General features: G+C 44.9%; 1 protein-coding gene across 2 annotated transcripts in view; it reads right to left on the bottom strand.

Annotated features, from left to right (window-relative positions):
* LOC307218628 (uncharacterized protein) overlaps window positions 1-17127 on the bottom strand; it is a 67083-nt gene extending 49956 nt beyond the window's left edge. For both annotated transcript variants that reach the window (XM_079981208.1, XM_079981207.1), the window contains exons 1-3: window positions 16892-17127; window positions 8841-9191; window positions 5773-5891 (exon numbers count right to left, since the gene is read on the bottom strand). In XM_079981208.1, the coding sequence (XP_079837334.1) occupies window positions 5773-5891; window positions 8841-9191; window positions 16892-16946 (525 nt within the window). In that variant the 5' untranslated portion in view covers window positions 16947-17127. The remainder of the gene's footprint in view (window positions 1-5772; window positions 5892-8840; window positions 9192-16891) is intronic.
* Between the last annotated feature and the right edge of the window lie 2814 nt (window positions 17128-19941).

Below are 19941 nucleotides of genomic sequence, written 5' to 3'. Positions count from 1 at the left end.
ATGGGCCCTGCCTGCTAGCCTGCTCCCTAAAATATCACTGGTTTGCTCATTTCTAACAGCGACAATTTGTTGTTGACAAAGGGCCCCATTACCTTCAGTAGCTTAGGGCCTCATCAAACCTAAATCCGGCCCTGGATGCATCTATAACAAAGGTGCTACCTAGGGGGAATGAGCGTATGCAAAAAATGACAAAAATGGCAAAAAAATTACGCACATCTCGATGCAAAATACCGGTAGGTTCATTGCTTCCTAGTCATTTCAAGTCGTGCGTTGGCCTTGCTCTTACTACATTCTTTCTGTGCTTTGTTTGACTTAATAATAATAATAATAATAATAATAATAATAAAAATAAAAATAATAATAATAATTTTTTATTTGTATCCAGCCCTCCCCGGCCAAGGCCGGGCTCAGAGCAGCTAACATCATAAAAACAACACAATAAGCATAAAAACAGACACCAGTTAATTAAAATACATCTTAAAATTATCTCAGATAAGTTAAAATCTGGGCAGGTGGCAATGATCAAGGTGGAATTGAGAGTGGTTAATAATTGCCATAAAGAATTGATGCTTTTGAATTCTGGTGCTGGAGGAGACTCTTGAGAGTCCCATGGACTGCAAGAAGATCAAACCAATCCATTCTGAAGGAAATCAGCCCTGAGTGCTCACTGGAAGGACAGATCGTGAAGCTGAGGCTGCAATACTTTGGCCACCTCATGAGAAGAGAAGACTCCCTGGAAAAGACCCTGATGTTGGGAAATATGGAGGACACAAGGAGAAGGGGACGACAGAGGACAAGATGGTGGGACAGTGTTCTCGAAGCTACCAGCATGAGTTTGACCAAACTGTGGGAGGCAGTGGAAGACAGGAGTGCCTGGCGTGCTCTGGTCCACGGGGTCACGAAGAGTCGGACACGACTAAACGACTAAACAACAACAACAATAATTGCCAGGACCAACTGTTTCCACTGATCATACAAGGACCTGTGAGCGGGTTGGGGGCTCCTTCGGGCTTGTTTTATACAAAGGAAAGTAAGTCAAATGGGCAAGACTCGCCACAGGTGAGCAGGGAAGTTTGCAAGCCTTGCGAGACCAGGGTCGGTGTACAAGACACACACACACCCCTGTACCTACTACCTACATTGCACTTGGGAACATTCGGTAGTGATGGGTGTGCCTGCTGAGGTGGTACTAAGGATGTGACAGCCTTAGTTGTTTCCTGTTCTGTAAGGCTCCTGTTGGTTCCTGTTCAGTAACCCATATGTCACACTTTGAAAGTTGTTAACTCATCAAGAAAATTAAAATCAACTTAGATTTTTTGCAATGTCGGTTTTTTTACTGGCAAAATGCCATTGTACGACCTACATTTGCTACAACTAACAACAGTGTGACGCGGCAGCTAAAAAAGCCAATGCAATTCTGGGCTGCATCAATAGGAGTATAGCATCTAGATCAAGGGAAGTAATAGTGCCACTGTATTCTGCTCTGGTCAGACCTCACCTGGAGTACTGTGTCCAGTTCTGGGCACCACAGTTCAAGAAGGACACTGACAAACTGGAACGTGTCCAGAGGAGGGCAACCAAAATGGTCAAAGGCCTGGAAACGATGCCTTATGAGGAACGGCTAAGGGAGCTGGGCATGTTTAGCCTGGAGAAGAGGAGGTTAAGGGGTGATATGATAGCCATGTTCAAATATATAAAAGGATGTCACATAGAGGAGGGAGAAAGGTTGTTTTCTGCTGCTCCAGAGAAGCGGACACGGAGCAATGGTTCCAAACTACAAGAAAGATTCCACCTAAACATTAGGAAGAACTTCCTGACAGTAAGAGCTGTTTGACAGTGGAATTTGCTGCCAAGGAGTGTGGTGGCGTCTCCTTCTTTGGAGGTCTTTAAGCAGAGGCTTGACAACCATATGTCAGGAGTGCTCTGATGGTGTTTCCTGCTTGGCAGGGGGTTGGACTCGATGGCCCTTGTGGTCTCTTCCAACTCTATGATTCTATGATTCTATGATTCTATGAACTAGACAGCATTGAGGGAGGAAAAACCAGCTGCCTTTTTAATTCCAGGCTTCGCTTGGCTATAATCATTGAACCATGCATATATTGTGTCCGGACAGCAAGAAAGGAAAATATAATCCCTGTCGTTATCTCTCTTGGATCTCACGCTTGGGAGCCAAGCGGCATGTGGGTCATCAGTTGATTAATTCTCTCTTCTCAGTGACGACGTTTTGCCTGCTCCTTTATGTAGCCTTAGTGAAAGTCTGCAAATCTCAAGAGTGGTCTCCTATGGCTGCACATTCCACTCTTCCTTAAAGGCTCTCTCAGAAATGACTTGCAGATTGATTGTTTTAGCAGTATGAGGAATTTGTTCATCAGCAGGGGAAGGGACTATGCAGAATTACATGGCAAAGCTATCCAACTAATCACTCACTTTGCTTACAATACTATGATGTTCTTTATAATACTGGGCCAACTTAGCTGAATGCTCCTGATCTGTTAAACATATGTTTTAGACTCTCCCATTCGGTATTTCCCCTTTTGACATGAAAGACAACATATTTTTACCTCTGCTCTTTGCTTGGTCATTTGCCAGAGTTTTGGTACAATTTATACACATTATGCTAAGACTGAAGCAATCAAGAAATTGCATCAGTGCTGATGGAACCAGCATTTGCCTAAGAGAGGTTTATGAGACTGTATTTACAGTTTTTCAGTATTGTCAGTTTTTCTTCTTTTCCACCATCAGTTTGAAGCATAACATAACAGTTTTTATCCTTCACAGTGCTGAGAACAACTTTTCGTGGGGATATCAGTGACCATCGACAACAGGCACGCTGAGCTAAGGGGTGAAATGTCCATTCATATTTCCCATTGTAGAGAACAGGCCATTTATGTTACCAATTGTCATGGCTCCCATGACCGGTACGCAGTGTAGTTTCTCGCTGGGACACCTGGCGCTTGAGGTCTCTTCTTCGGAGCGTTTGATTGCCAGGCAGTCATGTTGAAATAGTCATTCCGAACAATCTTATTCTTCTTGGTTTTCAGCTACAAAGAAAATCATGGAGGAGAGAGAATTTAATCGTTGTAATCAACAAAACCCAATGAACAAAATCCACTTTGCAAGGAGTGATGAAACAAATGTGTGTTAATAATTTTTCTGCATTTCTGGGTATTCTGCAGAGGAGAACTAAACTCAGTCCTTGTGCATCGCCTTACTAGAGAGATACAGTGGTACCTCGGGTTAAGTACTTAATTCATTCCGGAGGTCTGTTCATAACCTGAAACTGTTCTTAACCTGAAACACCACTTTAGCTAATGGGGCCTCCTGCTGCCACTGCGCCGCTGCAGCACGATTTCTGTTCTCATCCTGAAGCAAAGTTCTTAACCCAAGGTACTATTTCTGGGTTAGCGGAGTCTGTAACCTGAAGCATATGTAACCCGAGGTACCACTGTATTGTGTAAAAATAATAAACAGGTGGGGGGAGGGGAATGGCGGTTGGTAGATGTGTACGTATTTAACATAAGCTGTACTACATGGAAATACTTGACATGCATGGTACTTTTTGTGTGGAGATTATGGCTCTAAAATTCTACTGATATAGTATCAGCTTCGTTTAACTAGATACAGATTTAATTCGTTCCAGAGGTCCATTCTTAACCTGAAACTGTTAGCTAATGGGGCCTCCCGCTGCCGCTGCGCCGCCGGAGCACTATTTCTGTTCTTATCCTGACACAAAGTTCTTAACCTGAAGCACTATTTCTGGGTTAGCGGAGTCTGTAACCTGAAGCGTATGTAACCCGAGGTACCACTGTACTCAGTACTGACAGCAAGAGAGGTACATGAGATTCCCCTTCACTTAATACCCAAAAGCATGGAAAGCAGATGTTTGGGTCACTTGCTCATCTTCTTATCATCACTTCCTTGCAAGTGTATGGAACAGCTGCAAAAAATGCACTGGTCTCTAGAGCTGAGCTAGCAAAATCTTCCGTACCTTTGGCCTGATTCAGACATGCGGCCTTTACGCTATTATTAGCTGTTTCAAGAACATTATTGCTTCTGCGGAGTGTGCTGCCACAATTACTTAACTAGAAAACCTGGATGGTTCTTAGCGCAGTACACAGCAATGAAAGTGTCCCCTTGTGATGAAGGAGCCTAGAGAGCGCAGCAGCCCATAGAATCATAGAATCATAGAGTTGGAAGAGACCACAAGGGCCATCGAGTCCAACCCCCTGCCAAGCAGGAAACTTTCAACAAAGTTAGCGAAAAATTGGCTTGAATCCATACTTTAGCCCATGGGACGGAATTCAGTGTAGAGCTAAGGAGACTGTTCTGCCAACACAAGCATTTGTGCTTGCCTGATCTCTTCTCTCCCCCCCCCCCCCTCCAAAAAAACACTCTTCTGGGGTTCTTCCGACACCCCTCCGATGGCTTTGGGAGAAAGAGGGGGACCCCACTAGCAGAACAGGTTAGTTGAATCCAGCCCATTGGGAGGGTGCACATTCACCAAGTGGACCATAAAGTAGGCTGATCGCCGAAGAATTGATGCTTTTGAATTCTGGTGCTGGAGGAGACTCTTGAGAGTCCCATGGACTGCAAGAAGATCAAACCTATCCATTCTTAAGGAAATCAACCCTGAGTGCTCACTGGAAGGACAGATCCTGAAGCTGAGGCTCCAATACTTTGGCCACCTCATGAGAAGAGAAGACTCCCTGGAAAAGACCCTGATGTTGGGAAAGATGGGGGGCACAAGGAGAAGGGGGTGACAGAGGACGAGATGTTTGGATAGTGTTCTCGAAGCTACCAGCATGATTTTGACCAAACTGCGGGAGGCAGTGGAAGACAGGAGTGCCTGGCGTGCTCTGGTCCATGGGGTCATGAAGAGTCGGACATGACTAAACGACTAAACAACAACAACATTCACCAAGATGTAGGCTCCTAAAATGGTAAGGAAGTTGGAGCTGAGGCTGAGTAGCATCACTGTAGCATTTTTACTTCTTTTAAAAAAAAATCATTATTATTATTATTATTATTATTATTATTATTATTATTATTATTCAGTTTATGTACCGCCCTTTATCAAAACATCCCAGGGTGGTGTGCAACATTAAATATCTTTTGATGAGCACTCCAGTAATTCAACCACACTCCAGCCACTGAGTTTTGAACAGGGCCTATTTCCTAGCAGGGAACGAAAACTGGTGGGTCATAAAGCATTTCTGTAATATTTTTTATTTGCATATGTCCAAGTCAACATGTGCCAAGCAGCCAACCCTAGTCTTGGGACACACCTGTCTCCGCAGCCTAAAGCAGCAGCATACACCTTATGGCTCAATTTTCCTTCCCACTCTGCAGACAGGTTCAAATTTCATGACTTCAGCCCCCCTCCCCAAGGTGGAGTGTGAGAGACAAATCCAACTGCCTTAGGATAACCAGCAGCCATTGAAGATCATTGAGCTAGGACCTTCGGCTATCAAACCATACAAAGAGAATTAAAAGGTGGTCCAGATTTCCCCAACCTGTTGCCCTCCAGATATTTTGGAGTCCATCATCCTTCTGTCCCAGCCACTATGGCAAGGGATCATGGGAGTTGTAGTCCAAAACATCTGGGCCATGGGGGTTCATGATCTAGAGAGCTCACCTCTTTGCTTGGCAAGGCAGAGTAGGATGGCATGTAACAACACGGAAGTGGACTAGCTTTTCCCATCTCCAAAATTAGATTATTGTTGCTCTTCTGCATCAAGTACGTGAAATAAGTGAGAAACAACCATTACTTACCCAACAATAGAAAAAAGCTGTTGTTGTTAGGATGCTGTAGAAAATAAGGACTCCGATAGCTGCTGCCATACTCATGAATTCTGGTCCTTGTTGACATTGAGATTCTGGGGTTTCTGGGGCTTGACAGAGGGGAGAAAAGCTTTAAAACACATCTGCACAAACTATAAATGAAAAGCTATATTACCGTTATTCCTAGATCACATTTGATTTCAAAAAAGGAAACTTCCCCAAAATGAGGAGATTGGTTAAAAAGGAAGTTGATAAAGTCTAGAGGGTCAGATCACACCAAAATGCATGGGAGTTGTTTAAAAACACATTATTAGATACAGTCGTACCTTGTAAGTTGAACAGAATTGGTTCCGGAAGTCCGTTCAACTTCCGAAACATTTGACTTCCAAAGCGAGGCTTCTGATTGATCACGGAAGCCCGGTCAGATGTTCGGCTTCCAAAAGAACGTTCGAAAACCGGAATACTTACTTCCGGTTTTCAATCGTTTGGGAGCTGAAATGTTCGACTCCCAAGGCATTTGGGAGCCAAGGTACGACTGTACTGAAATGGAATGTACGCCACAGATCTAGAAGTGTACCATGAGGAACAAGATGACACCAGTGTGGTTGACAAGCAGGGTCCAAGACACTATCAGAGGCAAGACTTCATCTAAAAAAATGAAATCTTGTCCAAATGAAGACAACAAAAAAAGAACACAAACTTTGGCACCCAAAAAAAAGTGCAAGTGAGGACAGCCGAAAAAGAATTTGAATAACACAAAGGCTGAATGGTTAAACTATGGAACTCACTCCTGCAGGAGTCAGTGACAGCTGTCAATCTAGATGGTTTGAAAGAGGGTTAGACAAATTAATGCAGTAAAGGTAAAAAAGGTAAAGGTAAAGGACCCCTGGATGGTTACATCCAGTCAAAGGCAACTATGGGGGTGCGGTGCTCATCTCGCTTTCAGGCCAAGGGAGCCAGCGTTTGTCCACAGACAGCTTTCCAGGTCATGTGGCCAGCAGGACTAAACCGCTTCTGTTGCAATGGGACACCATGATGGAAGACAGAGCGCACGGAAACGCCGTTTACCTTCCCACCAGAGTGGTACCTATTTATCTACTTGCACTTTGACATGCTTTCGAACTACTAGGTTGGCAGGAGCTGGGACAGAGCAATGGGAGCTCACCCCGTCGCAGGGATTCAAACCGCCAACCTTCTGATCAACAAGCCCAAGAGTCTTAGTGGTTTAGACCACAGCTAAAGGTAAAGGTAAAGGTACCCCTGCCCGTACGGGCCAGTCTTGACAGACTCTGGGGTTGTGCGCCCATCTCACTTAAGAGGCCAGGGGGCAGCGCTGTCCGGAGACACTTCCGGGTCACGTGGCCAGCGTGACATCGCTGCTCTGGCCAGAGCCAGAGCCAGAGCCGCACACGGAAACGCCGTTTACCTTCCCGCTGGTAAGCGGTCCCTATTTATCTACTTGCACCCGGAGGTGCTTTCGAACTGCTAGGTTGGCAGGCGCTGGGACCGAGCCGCGGGAGCGCACCCCGCCGCAGGGATTCGAACCGCCGACCTTTCGATCGGCAAGCCCTAGGCGCTGAGGCTTTAACCCACAGCGCCACCTGCGTCCCATTAGACCACAGCTACTGCATACCAATTGCTGGAAAGCACAGGATGGCAGAGGGCTCTTGGACTCAGAGCTGTCCGTGGAGGCACAGGTCAACTCTGGGTCCAGGGTGGCTGTCAACCAACTCCATGCCTGCTAAACCCTACCTGCCTGCGAATGGCCTTGCCAGAGTGGTGCATGCTCTGGTTATCTCCTGCTTGGACTATTGCAATGCACTCTACGTGGGGCTACCTTTGCAGCTGACTCGGAAATGGCCATTAATCTAGAATGCAGCTGCTAGACTGGAAGCAGCTGCTTGGACCACATAATACCAGTCTACCTGTTCATTCCTGAGCACAATTCAAATGGTTGGTGCTGACCTTTAAAGCCCTAAATGGCCTCAGCTCAGTATACCTGAAGGAGCGTCTCCACACCCATAGTTCAACCTGGACACTGAGATCCAGCACCGAGGGTCTTCTGGTGGTTCCCTCACTGCAAGAAGCCAAGTTACAGGGAACCAGGCAGAGGACCTTCTTGGTAGTGGCACCCACCCTGTGAAACGCTCTCCCATCAGATGTCATAGAGTGAAACAACTATATAACTTCTCATAGACATCTGAAGGCAGCCCTGTTTGGGGAAGCCTTAGCGATTGATGTTTCCCTGTTCTTCCCCAGAAGGGCAGAGTATTTATTATTATTATTATTATTATTATTATTATTATTATTATTATTATTGGTGCTCAGGTCCTGCTTGCAGGTTTCTCACAGACACCTGGCTCTTATTATGCTCTGATATACCCCATATTTGGGACGCGGGTGGCGCTGTTGGTTAAACCACAGAGCCTAGGACTTGCCGATCAGAAGGTCGGCGGTTCGAATCCCCATGACGGGGTGAGCTCCCGTTGCTCGGTCCCTGCTCCTGCCAACCTAGTAGTTCGAAAGCACGTCAAAGTGCAAGTAGATAAATAGGTGCCGCTCCGGCGGGAAGGTAAACGGCGTTTCCGTGCGCTGCTCTGGTTCGCCAGAAGAGCGGCTTAGTCATGCTGGCCGCATGACCCGGAAGCTGTACGCCGGCTCCCTCGGCCAGTAAAGCGAGATAAGCGTCGCAACCCCAGAGTCGGTCACAACTGGACCTAATGGTCAGGGGTCCCTTTACCTTTAGCTTTACTTTATTGCAGCAGCACCTGAGTGGGGGGCAGAGAGACAGCAGAAGGGAGGTGTGGTTTTTTTTGGGGGGGGGGGTTGGAAGGAAAACAGAATGGGGCTGCAGTCTGGACCAAAAGACTGGGGCTCCACAGCTGCCTTTTCTTCTGAAATAAAAGTAGCCCCTGCTGTTAAGGAAACTCGCTGTTTGTTGAGAAAGTGTTGGTTTGCATTTGGCAAAGGGGAGTAGACATTTCTAGATGCCCAGTTTAAATACTAGTATCCCTAGCATGAGTGATTTGGGGCATATGCAAGGACTTTCACATTTGTACCTTTCACGTGAACTAAAGTGCCAAGGCTTTCGTTGACTTCATACGGCGGTGGCTCAAAGACCTCAATTTTGCAGCTGTAAATGTCCGTTTGATTGGCATGTAGGCTCTGCAGGTTAAAGGTGACCTCCTTTTCTGTCTTGAAAGCAACTTGGCAGCTGATTTCCGGGCCGTATTTGGTAATATTATGGGTGCTGTTCTTGTAAATGGAGCAGACTTCCACCCTTTCTATTCCTTTACGGAGCAAGGCTCTGAAGGCCTCTATTTTCTTTCCGTTAGATGTGTAGTTGCAGAATATCTTGGCACTTTCGCTCATTAGGCGCAGAGGTCTCTGCTGCACTAAAATATTCGCTTCTGAGGGTGGGGGAAAGAGAGAAACAAATGTTGTTAGGCAGTGGTGGCAGCAGAAGGAAGGAAAATATTAAGGTGGGGGAAGAGCAGAGCAGGTTTTGTTTCGTATTATTAAACCTTTCCAAAGAGAAACATTGCTGCATTTCATAACAGTGCTTTGTTCCTAAATATATTTACTTGGAAGTAACTTATGTAGCTACCAGCCTTAATTAGGACATTAATATAAGATTGCATGAGAAGAAAAGAGAGAGAGAGTTTTTTAGCGTGAGCTGCTGCTAAAAGTGCAACTCTTCTTGAATGGGGAAGGGATATTGAAAACCTTTGTTAATAATAATAATAATAATAAATTTTATTTATATCCCGCCCTCCCCAGCCGAAGCCGGGCTCAGGGCGGCTAGCAACAATCAAATAGTACAACATTCTAAAATCATTTCATTCTAAAATTAATTCAAATCAAATTGATGGCGACCATTAGGCTAAAGTTTTGTGAAGATTGCCAAAGGAGGGAGTCAGGCTGTGCCCTGACCAAAGGCCTGGTGGAACAGCTCTGTCTTGCAGGCCCTGCGGAAAGATATCAAGTCCCGCAGGGCCCTAGTCTCTTGTGACAGATCGGGGCCACAGCTGAAAAAGCCCTGGCTGTGGTTGAGGCCAGCCTAACCTCTCTGTGGCCTGGGACCTCCAGGATGTTTTTGTTTGAAGACCATAAGGTCCTCCGTGGGACATACCAGGAGAGGCGGTCCCGTAGGTATGAAAAACAAAAACAAAAAAACCTCAAGATTCAGGAAGTATTATAAGCTTGGCTAGTTGGATAACTTGTGCTAACTTCTCCTTAAGCAGTTTGCTTAAGACTGCCCTAAGTTTTAGGGCCAGGCATGCTTAAGCAAAACAGAACAGAAAAATACTTTATTCAAAAGTTAGTGGCTCCAAATGTCATCGAAGATCTTCTGGATGAAGCTCATGGCCTGGGAATGTAGCTCAGGTCCTGGGAAACAAAGGAACTCCTCCTTGATCTCAGCAAAAAATAAAAAAATTCCCCGCTGTCAAATGCATGAGAATCAGGTTGCTTTCACAGCAGAGCCCTTTACTGCTGTGGCAGCATTGCTTTTTCCACACACAGCTGGAAGTGTAATTCAAACTGTGGTTTTATACAGTTTGAATGTATAGCTATGTTATCTGACGATACCCAGGGTCGTGGCCAAGATTCGTCTATAAGGTCTACTCAGATGAGGTCATTCAGTGTTAAATCTGCAGCCAACTCCTTGCCGTTTTTGCTTTGGTTATTGCTTCCTGTTCAGTGCTGCTGAAAGTTTAATGATTGATTCCCCCTTAATTAGTCCATTCCTATTCCCTGTAGGATCAGTGGGAGATTCGTTACTGATCTTATTTATTAATTAATTAATTTATCTAAAATATTTTAGTGCCATCTAGAATTAGTTTGCAATAAAAAGGGGTGGGAGAAAAATTGCACTACAGGGAAATTTGCCCTTTTAAAGGGCAATTAAAAGGCCATTTTCAGTAGGGATGTTGTGGGAGTCATAAAGCCAAGGCAGAGGCTTGTAAATACCACAGGGTGCCCCCTGACCTCGGCTGACCAGCACTCTGAGCTTTACAATGTATAGGAATGTATTGAACTTAAATGGAGTTGTGTTTCCTCTGGGCAGTGTTTCCTTATATGGTGAGGGGAGTGTCAAACCATTACCAGGCATGTAACGTGAGAGATTGCGAGATGGCCATGCTGTTGGTGAGGACAAAGGATAATAAAAGTTACCGGGGAAGGGAGAGGTTCGAAGGAGCTGCCCCTCCATTATGAAAATACTCGCTGCCTCTCTGTGTCTTCTTTCTATGCTATGCTAAGCACCATCTATGACGGCAGGACTCCGTCAGGATGTAAGGAGTCAGAGATGTTCATCCTAAACCCGTGTTCATTGCAATCAATGCTGTTTCTGTTCCACTGCCATTTGGCTTCTGCTAAAACCTGTATCACTTGTCCACTGGAGCCAAAACTAGCATAATTCTAATTATGTAATGAATTTCAATGCATTTCAATGGAAAGGAAATGTCAACAACAATGCAGAAAATAATGCAATTATTTACATATTGTTTGTGGGCTAAAGAAACAACAATAGCGAATATTGCAAATATTCGCTTATATTCGCTTCTGTCATTTCCATCTCTGACCTTGAATGAACACGCAAAACTTATGTCCATTTCCATTTCTGACATCTTTTTGATATCCTGGTTCTTCAGTACAGTGGGACCTTGGGTTAAGAACTTAATTCGTTCTGGAGGTCCGTTCTTAACCTGAAACTGTTCTTAACCTGAAGCACCACTTTAGCTAATGGGGCCTCCCACTGCTGCTGCTGCGCCGCTGCTGCGCGATTTCTGTTCTCATCCTGAAGCAAAGTTCTTAACCCAAGGTACTATTTCTGGGTTAGCGGAGTCTGTAACCTGAAGCGTATGTAACCTGAAGCATCTGTAACCTGAAGTTCCACTGTAATGCTGTTGCAGCACTGCGCAGGAAACAATAAGAAGGCAAAAAGCTGTAAGAAGGAAGCTGCTAATGAAAGATACAGAAGCCCTGAAAAGCCTTAATAGCACTTTGCCAATCCACACACGTTGGCAGGATTAAATTAAATCTTACGTCACGGTGTAATTTTTAATCAATGAAACTGTGAATTATAGACTGGAATAAGAAAACTTGCGGAAGGGAAGGACGGAAGTCAATGGCTCTATGGAGCACAAAGTAGGATATATGTAATAAGACCTGATGTTTTTGTTGGTTGGTGTTGGTGTTCTTAAATCTCAATAAAAAGCATTTGAAAATAAAACGTGAGATCTTGTTGACCAAAAAAAAATCAAACTTAAGCTTTGCGTGGAAGACATAAGATGGAGACCACACCTCTCTGCTGATTTACATGTTGGCTGCAATCCTACACACAGGTTGTTGTTGTTGTTACTACTACTACTATTAATTTATACCCCGTCCATCTGGTTAGGTTTCCCCAGCCACTCTGGGAGGTTCCCAACAGAATATTAAAAACACGATAAAACATCAAACACTAAAAACTTCCCTAAACAGGGCTGCCTTCAGATGTCTTCTAAAAGTCAGATAGTTGTTTATTTCCTTGGCATCTGATGGGAGGGCATTCCATAGGGCGGGCCCCCTACTGAGAAGGCCCTCTGCCTAGTTCCCTGCAACCTCACTTCTCGCAGTGAGGGAACTGCCAGAAGGCCCTTGGAGCTGGACCTCAGTGTCTGGGCTGAACGATGGGGGTGGAAATGCTCCTTCAGGTCTACTGGGCCGAGGCCATTTGGGGCTTTAAAGGTCAGCAACAACACTTTGAATTGTGCTCAGAAATGTACTGGGAGCCAATGTAGGTCTTTCAAGACCAGTGTTATATGGTCTTGGCAGCCACTCCCAGTCAGACTATCTGATTTGCACTGCCTTCAACTGTTGCCCTGCTCACATGTTATCAACGCATATAAGGTACATGTAATTTGAGAGGTCATGGGCCGCACACAACAAGCTACATGCAACCCTAGCTCAGCCTCTGCTTGAAATTCATCTCAAGTAGGTGCCCCGGGTCATCTTCCCTATCAAATTTGCTCCCCGCAAGCTGCTTTTTGCCCGACTTGGGGAAAGCACATCGGTGTTACGTAGGTGTCTGAATGTTTTCTGTGCAAAAGGCAAATAATGGTTTCAGGGAGGGTGGAATTTAGGTTGGAGAGACAGTGCCATGCTTCCACTCTAACATGGCTTTGATTATGAAGAGAACTTGATTTAAAAACAATGTGGAAGAAATTTTATATCTCAGGGTCAGTTGCGAAGCTGATTATAGATGCTTCAGGAATGACAATGCTTAATTAACTAATGGACTCTTTCTCCGCAAGGTGCAGTAGTTGTAGCTTAGATGGCATTAGAAATATGTCTAGGGATGGGATGATCAATGGTTATTGGACAGAATTGCTAATAGAACCATCTTGTTGAGAGGCAAGGTATCTCTGAGTAGCAGGTATTAGAGACAAACCACAGGGGATTAAGAACCTTCTAGAAGCTTCCGGATGAATCTGGTTGTTGAAATAGAGCAGAAAGAAGGAAAGGAGATCAGGGTCTATTGGTAGATCTCTGGGTGATTTACAGTCGATCGGCAAGGATTTCCAACTCCCAGTTGTTTGACAACATCAACAACAAAATCCCTCTCAGACATCATAAAATAGACTGTTTATTTATTTTATATATTTATTAAATTTGTATCCCGTCATAGATACCTCAGGGCAGTTGACAACATGAAATCACAATATAAAAAAAACAGAAAATGCATAAATGAAAACAAAGACAAAGCAATGATCCCCGCTTCCACAAGAGATTTTTAAAAGGGCATCAGGTGTCAATCAGCCAAAGGCCTGGTTAAAGAGGAATGTTTTCGCTTGGCGCATAAAGGTGTAAAGTGAAGGCCCCAGTCAAACCTCCCTGGGGTGAGCATTCCACAAATGGGAAATGAAGGAAGCTGAGAATAACCAGGGCTGTGGTTGTTTTTGCGTACAAGGATTGTGCACTCCAGTTCTGATACTCCAAAGAAAATCTGGGGCTTAAACAAAAATCCTCAGAACTCTATAAAATCCTCAGAACTCTATGGGTGAATCCTGAGGTTCTAATGAAAGAATAGATCTTGCAAGCCTGAAGTCTCCCCACCTCTGACCTATGTGGCCTGACCCAGAATGCCAATTATGGTGCAGGAGGAGACTCTTGAGAGTCCCATGGACTGCAAGAAGATCAAACCTCTCCATTCTTAAGGAAATCAGCCCTGAGTGCTCACTGGAAGGACAGATCCTGAAGCTGAGGCTGCAATACTTGGCCACCTCATGAGAAGAGAAGACTCCCTGGAAAAGACCCTGATGTTGGGAAAGATGGAGGGCACAAGGAGAAGGGGACAAGAGAGGACGAGATGGTTGGACAGTGCTCTCGAAGCTGCCAGCATGAGTTTGACCAAACTGCGGGAGGCAGTGGAAGACAGGAGTGCCTGGCGTGCTCTGGTCCATGGGGTCACGAAGAGTCGGACACGACTAAACAACAACAACAACAACAACAACATATTCTTAACAAAATGTAAGCGTTCTCATGTGTGCAATTTAATGGTGAGAGCCAGAGGTTTGTGCGAACTGAGTTATTTGACTTTATTTCTTAAATTTGTGTACCACCCTTCATCAGAAGATTTCGGGGCGCTTCACAGAATGAGGAAAGCTCAGCTTTGCCTTTGGGAAACCTGAGGTGAAATAGCATATTTACTCTGGAGATTGCATACAACCAGAATTATTTTTTTCCCCAACCACAATCAGTCCATAATTTCTATATTGACTAGTTTCTACATTTAAGATCCAAACCGGCCATTTTGAAATCACCTACCTTGCACCATTGGTTAGGTAAAGCATCATCACTGATTCTACCTTCATCTCCACCCCCATCGTTCTGCCCGGACACTGAGGTCCAGCGCCGAGGGCCTTCTAGTGGTTCCCTCACTGCGAGAAGCAAAGCTACAGGGAACCAGGCAGAGGGCCTTCTCGGTGGGGGCGCCCGCCCTGTGGAATGCCCTCCCATCAGATGTCAAAGCGATAAACAACTACCTGACATTCAGAAGACATCTTAAGGCAGCCCTGTTCAGGGAAGTTTAATGTGTGATATTTTAGTGTATTTTTGGTCTCTGTGGAAGCCGCCCAGGGTGGCTGGGAAACCCAGCCAGATGGGAGGGGTATAAATATATTATTATTATTATTATTATTATTATTATTATTATTATTACAGCTATTTTAGAAATAAGGCTCTGTGGTTTGCAGAAGGACATCATGCAATAAGTACACTAATGCATTGGGACTTGATGTGGGGACCCAACACAAGCCGGTGAATTCGCTGCATCGCAATGACTTTGGTGTGGCCCACTGTGGTTATTAAATACTTACTTCATTATCTTTCATCATCATTACTTTATGAGACCATTTAAAGGCAGCTGCTGCTAATTTGCTCTCTGGAGGTGCGATCTGTTCATTTATAATATCTCAGTTCTCTTCTGCTTAGTTTGACAGAGAAAGCTGTGAATTATAAATCTGAACGAGGGATAAGAAGCTAAAGGACGTGCGCTCCCAAGAAATATGCAGGAGTGGGAAATATGCAAGGAACTCAAAAAGGTTCTACAGTGTCAAAAAGTTGTCCTAAATGTCAACAATCCTTTGCTCAATAACCATACTGAAAGAGGGTGCATTCACTTTCGTTTTTGTGATTTCTGCCTGTAAGTGTCGACATTCTTCTGCCCTTTGGAACAAAGCTTAGAAGTAGCAGTCACACCAGGGACTTCAGAAATTCGAGCTTTGATAAGCTAATGAAAACAGGTCTTTAACGAGTCTCAAGAACAGTGTAGCATTTAGAGCATCACAAAAGCAGCATTTAAGGGGTGATAACACGGGGGGGAGCTAACTATGTAGGAGCAATTCAAAATCTGAAAGATCTGCTGAAATCTTTTTTCAAAATCCTGAACGGGCTGTTTCTGATGCCTGGAATGTGTGCAAATATGATGCTAGTTTATGCTATATATCAGGGCTGTCCAACTTCCAAGAGACCGCGATCTACAACCACTATAAAAATACTAGCAATGATCTACCCATTGAATTGACTAGAGTTGTTGAGGGGGTTTTTTAGGGAAGCCAAAGTTAGATTGCGACTCTACGGGTGGAAGGGTGGAATTTCCACCGTAGAACAGCAAATTCAAGTTGCTCAAAATGGATTTGGTGATCTTGTGCAACAAACCAACTCAGAAATAAAAATTGAACTGTTTGCAGTAAGGAAAGTGACGGGGGGAACTGCTGGAAAGTATGGGATAACAATTGCTTTATGAAGTGGTTTGTTGCCCACAAACAAATTAGAATGACTTATCAACAATTAATGGGTCCTGTATAATAATCCCACTTCATGCAAAAAAATTCACAACAAATGCTCACTAAACATGAAACAACCTTGCTGCTAATCGCTCACAAGGACTGTGACCAAACTATATATCTGTTAATTTTCAAAACACCGCAGACAGCAGACTTCCAATGGAAACAAAGATATCAATTAACCAAATACTGTTTTATACAACCTTAATGATGGGCACACTATAGAAAATAAGTAACCAGAACGTATATTATATGACACGTATCTAAGCAAATCTTCAAATGCACCCAATTTGAGGTCTTCATGCTATTCATTTGTGATATTTGTTGCACATGTATCCTATTCTTCCTCCAAGAAGCCCAAAGCAGCTTATTTCTTATCTGGGCAGCGTACAGAACAAAGATCTGCTTAGCTTCAGCAACTTTTTAAAAAGCATCGTTTGCCACAGACCCTTCTCAAGAAATACAGACTGGTGATTATAGCTAGCTCAGTTACTAATTTTTTGCCAATCTCCAGAAATGGCACCCTTTATTTCAATCCCGTATCATTTATTGTGCAAGGCAGCCAAGTCCTAATCAAGCTTGTTCTGAATTAATTTGGTTTACACCCAAGTAAACTGGCATAGAATCCAGCCAATAACAGTGGAACAGTCTCCCTTCCTTGGAGGTTTTTAAGCAGAGGTTGGAAGGCCATCTGTCATGGATGCTTTAGCCGAGACTCCTGCATTGCCCTCGGCGTCCCTTCCACCTCTATATGGGAGAGACAGAGAGAAAGGACTTACCTGTTAGGCTGTCAGGCTGAATTAGACTGAGTGCAGTAAGGATCCACAAGATCATGGTGCGAAAGGGTGGGCAGAAAATCCTGGCCCCGTAGAGACAGAGAGGACCGAGGAGGGGAAAAAAGCAAATTGACTTTTCAGGTCAAAAGGCAGGCATCTCGCAGATTTTTGTCTCATCTTTTCCTCTGAGCGGCATACAGGAAACAGAGTTACAAACAGGAAGCAGAGCTCTTTGATGACTTTACATTTTGTCTCTGTTTATTCATCCTCTTTCTTTTCTACACCTCTTTTTCAGATCAAGTTGCTCAGTCATAGGTAAATGACAGCCTGTTCTGAATTTGGCAGGGAGGAAATGCCAGCTCCCGAAACGTACACGAGGCAAATATTAATTTCGTTTCTCTTGAAAGACCACTGCAGCCCATCCATGGACCTGAAGTCCTGAAGCAAGCTGGGTCTCATCTGGTTTTTTCCACTTACTTGTCTCCCTAGGCAGTGGTAGTATCTGTATCCCTAGGAAAGGAAACCTGCTACCACCATAGCATATGGTTACCAGATTTTTTTTCAATGAATCCGGGGACACTTTTTTTTTTTTTTTTAAGCTGAGTAAACCACAGACCCTAGGACTTGCCGATCAGAAGTTCGGCGGTTCAAATCCCCGCGACAGGGTGAGCTCCCGTTGCTCGGTCCCAGCTCCTGCCAACCTAGCAGTTCAAAAGCACCTCAAAGTGCAAGTAGATAAATAGCTACCTCTCTGGCGGGAAGGTAAACGGCGTTTCCATGCGCTGCTCTGGTTTGCCAGAAGTGGCTTAGTCATGCTGGCCACATGACCCGGAAGCTATATGCCAGCTCCCTCGGCCATTAAAGCAAGATGAGCGCCGCAACCCCAGAGTCGGCCACGACAGGACCTAATGGTCAGGGGTCCTTTAGCAACAAGGAGTCAGTAGTGGGGTTGGTGAGGCAAAAGCCCAAGTACACATGTGTATTGTATAAAGGCGCAAAGCCCTTCTTTCGCACCCTGTGAAACATAAATGTGCAGAGTTTAAAAAAAACTGGGCAATGGTGCATCACCCACCCGTGACTCCCGAGTCTTCCCCGGTCTCATTCCCCCTTCCTCCTTTGTTTTGACAGATCAGAGGAGATCCGGGAATCGCAGGTGGGAGGGCATTACCCAGGAGGGGAGCAAGTTGAACAGTTTCTCTGCCAGGCAAGATGCAAATCCCTTCTTTCGCACCTTGTGAAACATAAATGCGCAGAGTTTTTTTAAAAAACTGGGCAACGGCCGGCCGGCCACAACTCCCACGCCTCCTCTGATCAGTCAAAACAAAGGGGGAAGGGGGCAGGAGATCAGTACCACTGGACATCCCCGGTTCCCCTTCAGCAGTGGCGGAAGCAGCGGCAGTCAGCAGCCCGGGGTCAGCCTGGTAGAGCAGTTGGCTCTGGCTGGATTCAGGAGCTGCTTGCTGCCACAGCGCCCACCATTTTTCCTCGCCGGAAGTTCCGGCGAGGAAAAATGGCGGGCACCACTGCAGCGGGCAGCAGGCAGCTCCTGAAGCCAGCCAGAGCCAACTGCACTACCAGGCTGGCTCCAGGCCGCTGAGGCTGCCACTGCCACGTTTCCCGGGGACAGATTTGCAAATCCAGGGACTGTCCCTGGGAACAGGGGACATCTGGTAACCCTACCATAGCAGCCAGAAAGGCAAAACATTTTGTGCCAGTTTCACCACCACTTCTACGCATGGGTCTGAGCGGTTTTGCCTTTGCCTCGCCACTTTCCCCTGGAAAACCCAATCTTTAGCGCTAAATCGGAACAATTATGCAACCTTTAGAAGACAACTGAAGGCAGCCCTGTATAGGGAAGTTTTTATAGTTTAATGTTTTATTATGCTTTCCTATCTGTTGGAAGCCGCCCAGAGTGGGCAACCCAGTCAAATGTGTGAGGTACAACTAATAAAGTTCTGCAGAGAGAAGAAATCTATGTCAGAGGAGAAGGAATGAAATGTGGAAAAAAAATGGTAGCATTGTTGCGGAACATCTGAAATCTGGCCTGGGGAAGATGACATCAAGAGACAGTCAGAGCTAAGGAGTGGCCCCACTCAAAAAGTCTCTGAATGGGATCTATGCACGGCAGTTTGCAGGGGAAGAGATGTGCATGGATCTGCAGAAATTGGTTGGGAAGTGGGCTGAGAATTGTCAACATCATATATACTAATTCCAGTTGTCAAGGGAAAGAGCGTCATTGTTTATGTAGCTTATTGCCAGGAAGGCGACAACTGCTGTTGTATATGGGATTGTTACCTTGACTGGAATGTAAAATAAGGTTTTGGAATGCAGATATAAAGAAAATCATCCTACCATCAATTCTAGCATGCGGGGGGCACATAAATTGTTTCATTTGGTATTTGTGTGATTGGTATTGATAATTGTATTATAATTTGGTATTGTTATAATGTGGGTTGTAATTGAAAATTAATAAAAAATATTGTCCATAAAAAGAAGGTGGCAACTGCGAGCTGAGAGAATAGTCCAAAGCAGGGATGGGAAATCTAAAATACAGTGATACCTCGGGTTACATATGCTTCAGGTTACATACGCTTCAGGTTACAGACTCCGCTAACCCAGAAATAGTGCTTCAGGTTAAGAACTTTGGTTCAGGATGAGAACAGAAATCGTGCTCCGGCGGTGCGGCAGCAGCAGGAGGCCCCATTAGCTAAAGTGGTGCTTCAGGTTAAGAACAGTTTCAGGTTAAGTATGGACCTCCGGATCGAATTAAGTTCTTAACCCGAGGTACCACTGTACAGTGGGACTCCAGCTCCTAATGGTACCTGCCTCGTCCTACAAACTTCTTAGCAATGGATCTTTAAGGAGACTACCCAGAATAGGTGTTTGCTCAGGGGAGAAGCCAAGAAACACAATTTTGCTATTATTTGGGATCCATTCTTGCATGATGTGATCAGTCAGCGAGGAGCAGAAAAAATGCCAGACCCTTACAAAACGTTTTGGATAGATTTGCTGTCAAGACATCTACTATAATAATACTTTCTGTACCCACATGA

This window comes from Podarcis cretensis (genome assembly GCF_951804945.1).
Source record: "Podarcis cretensis genome assembly, chromosome: 1".
NCBI classification, from domain to species: Eukaryota; Metazoa; Chordata; class Lepidosauria; order Squamata; family Lacertidae; genus Podarcis; species Podarcis cretensis.
Note: the sequence above shows the minus strand (reverse complement) of the source record. Positions and strands in the feature narration are given on the sequence as shown.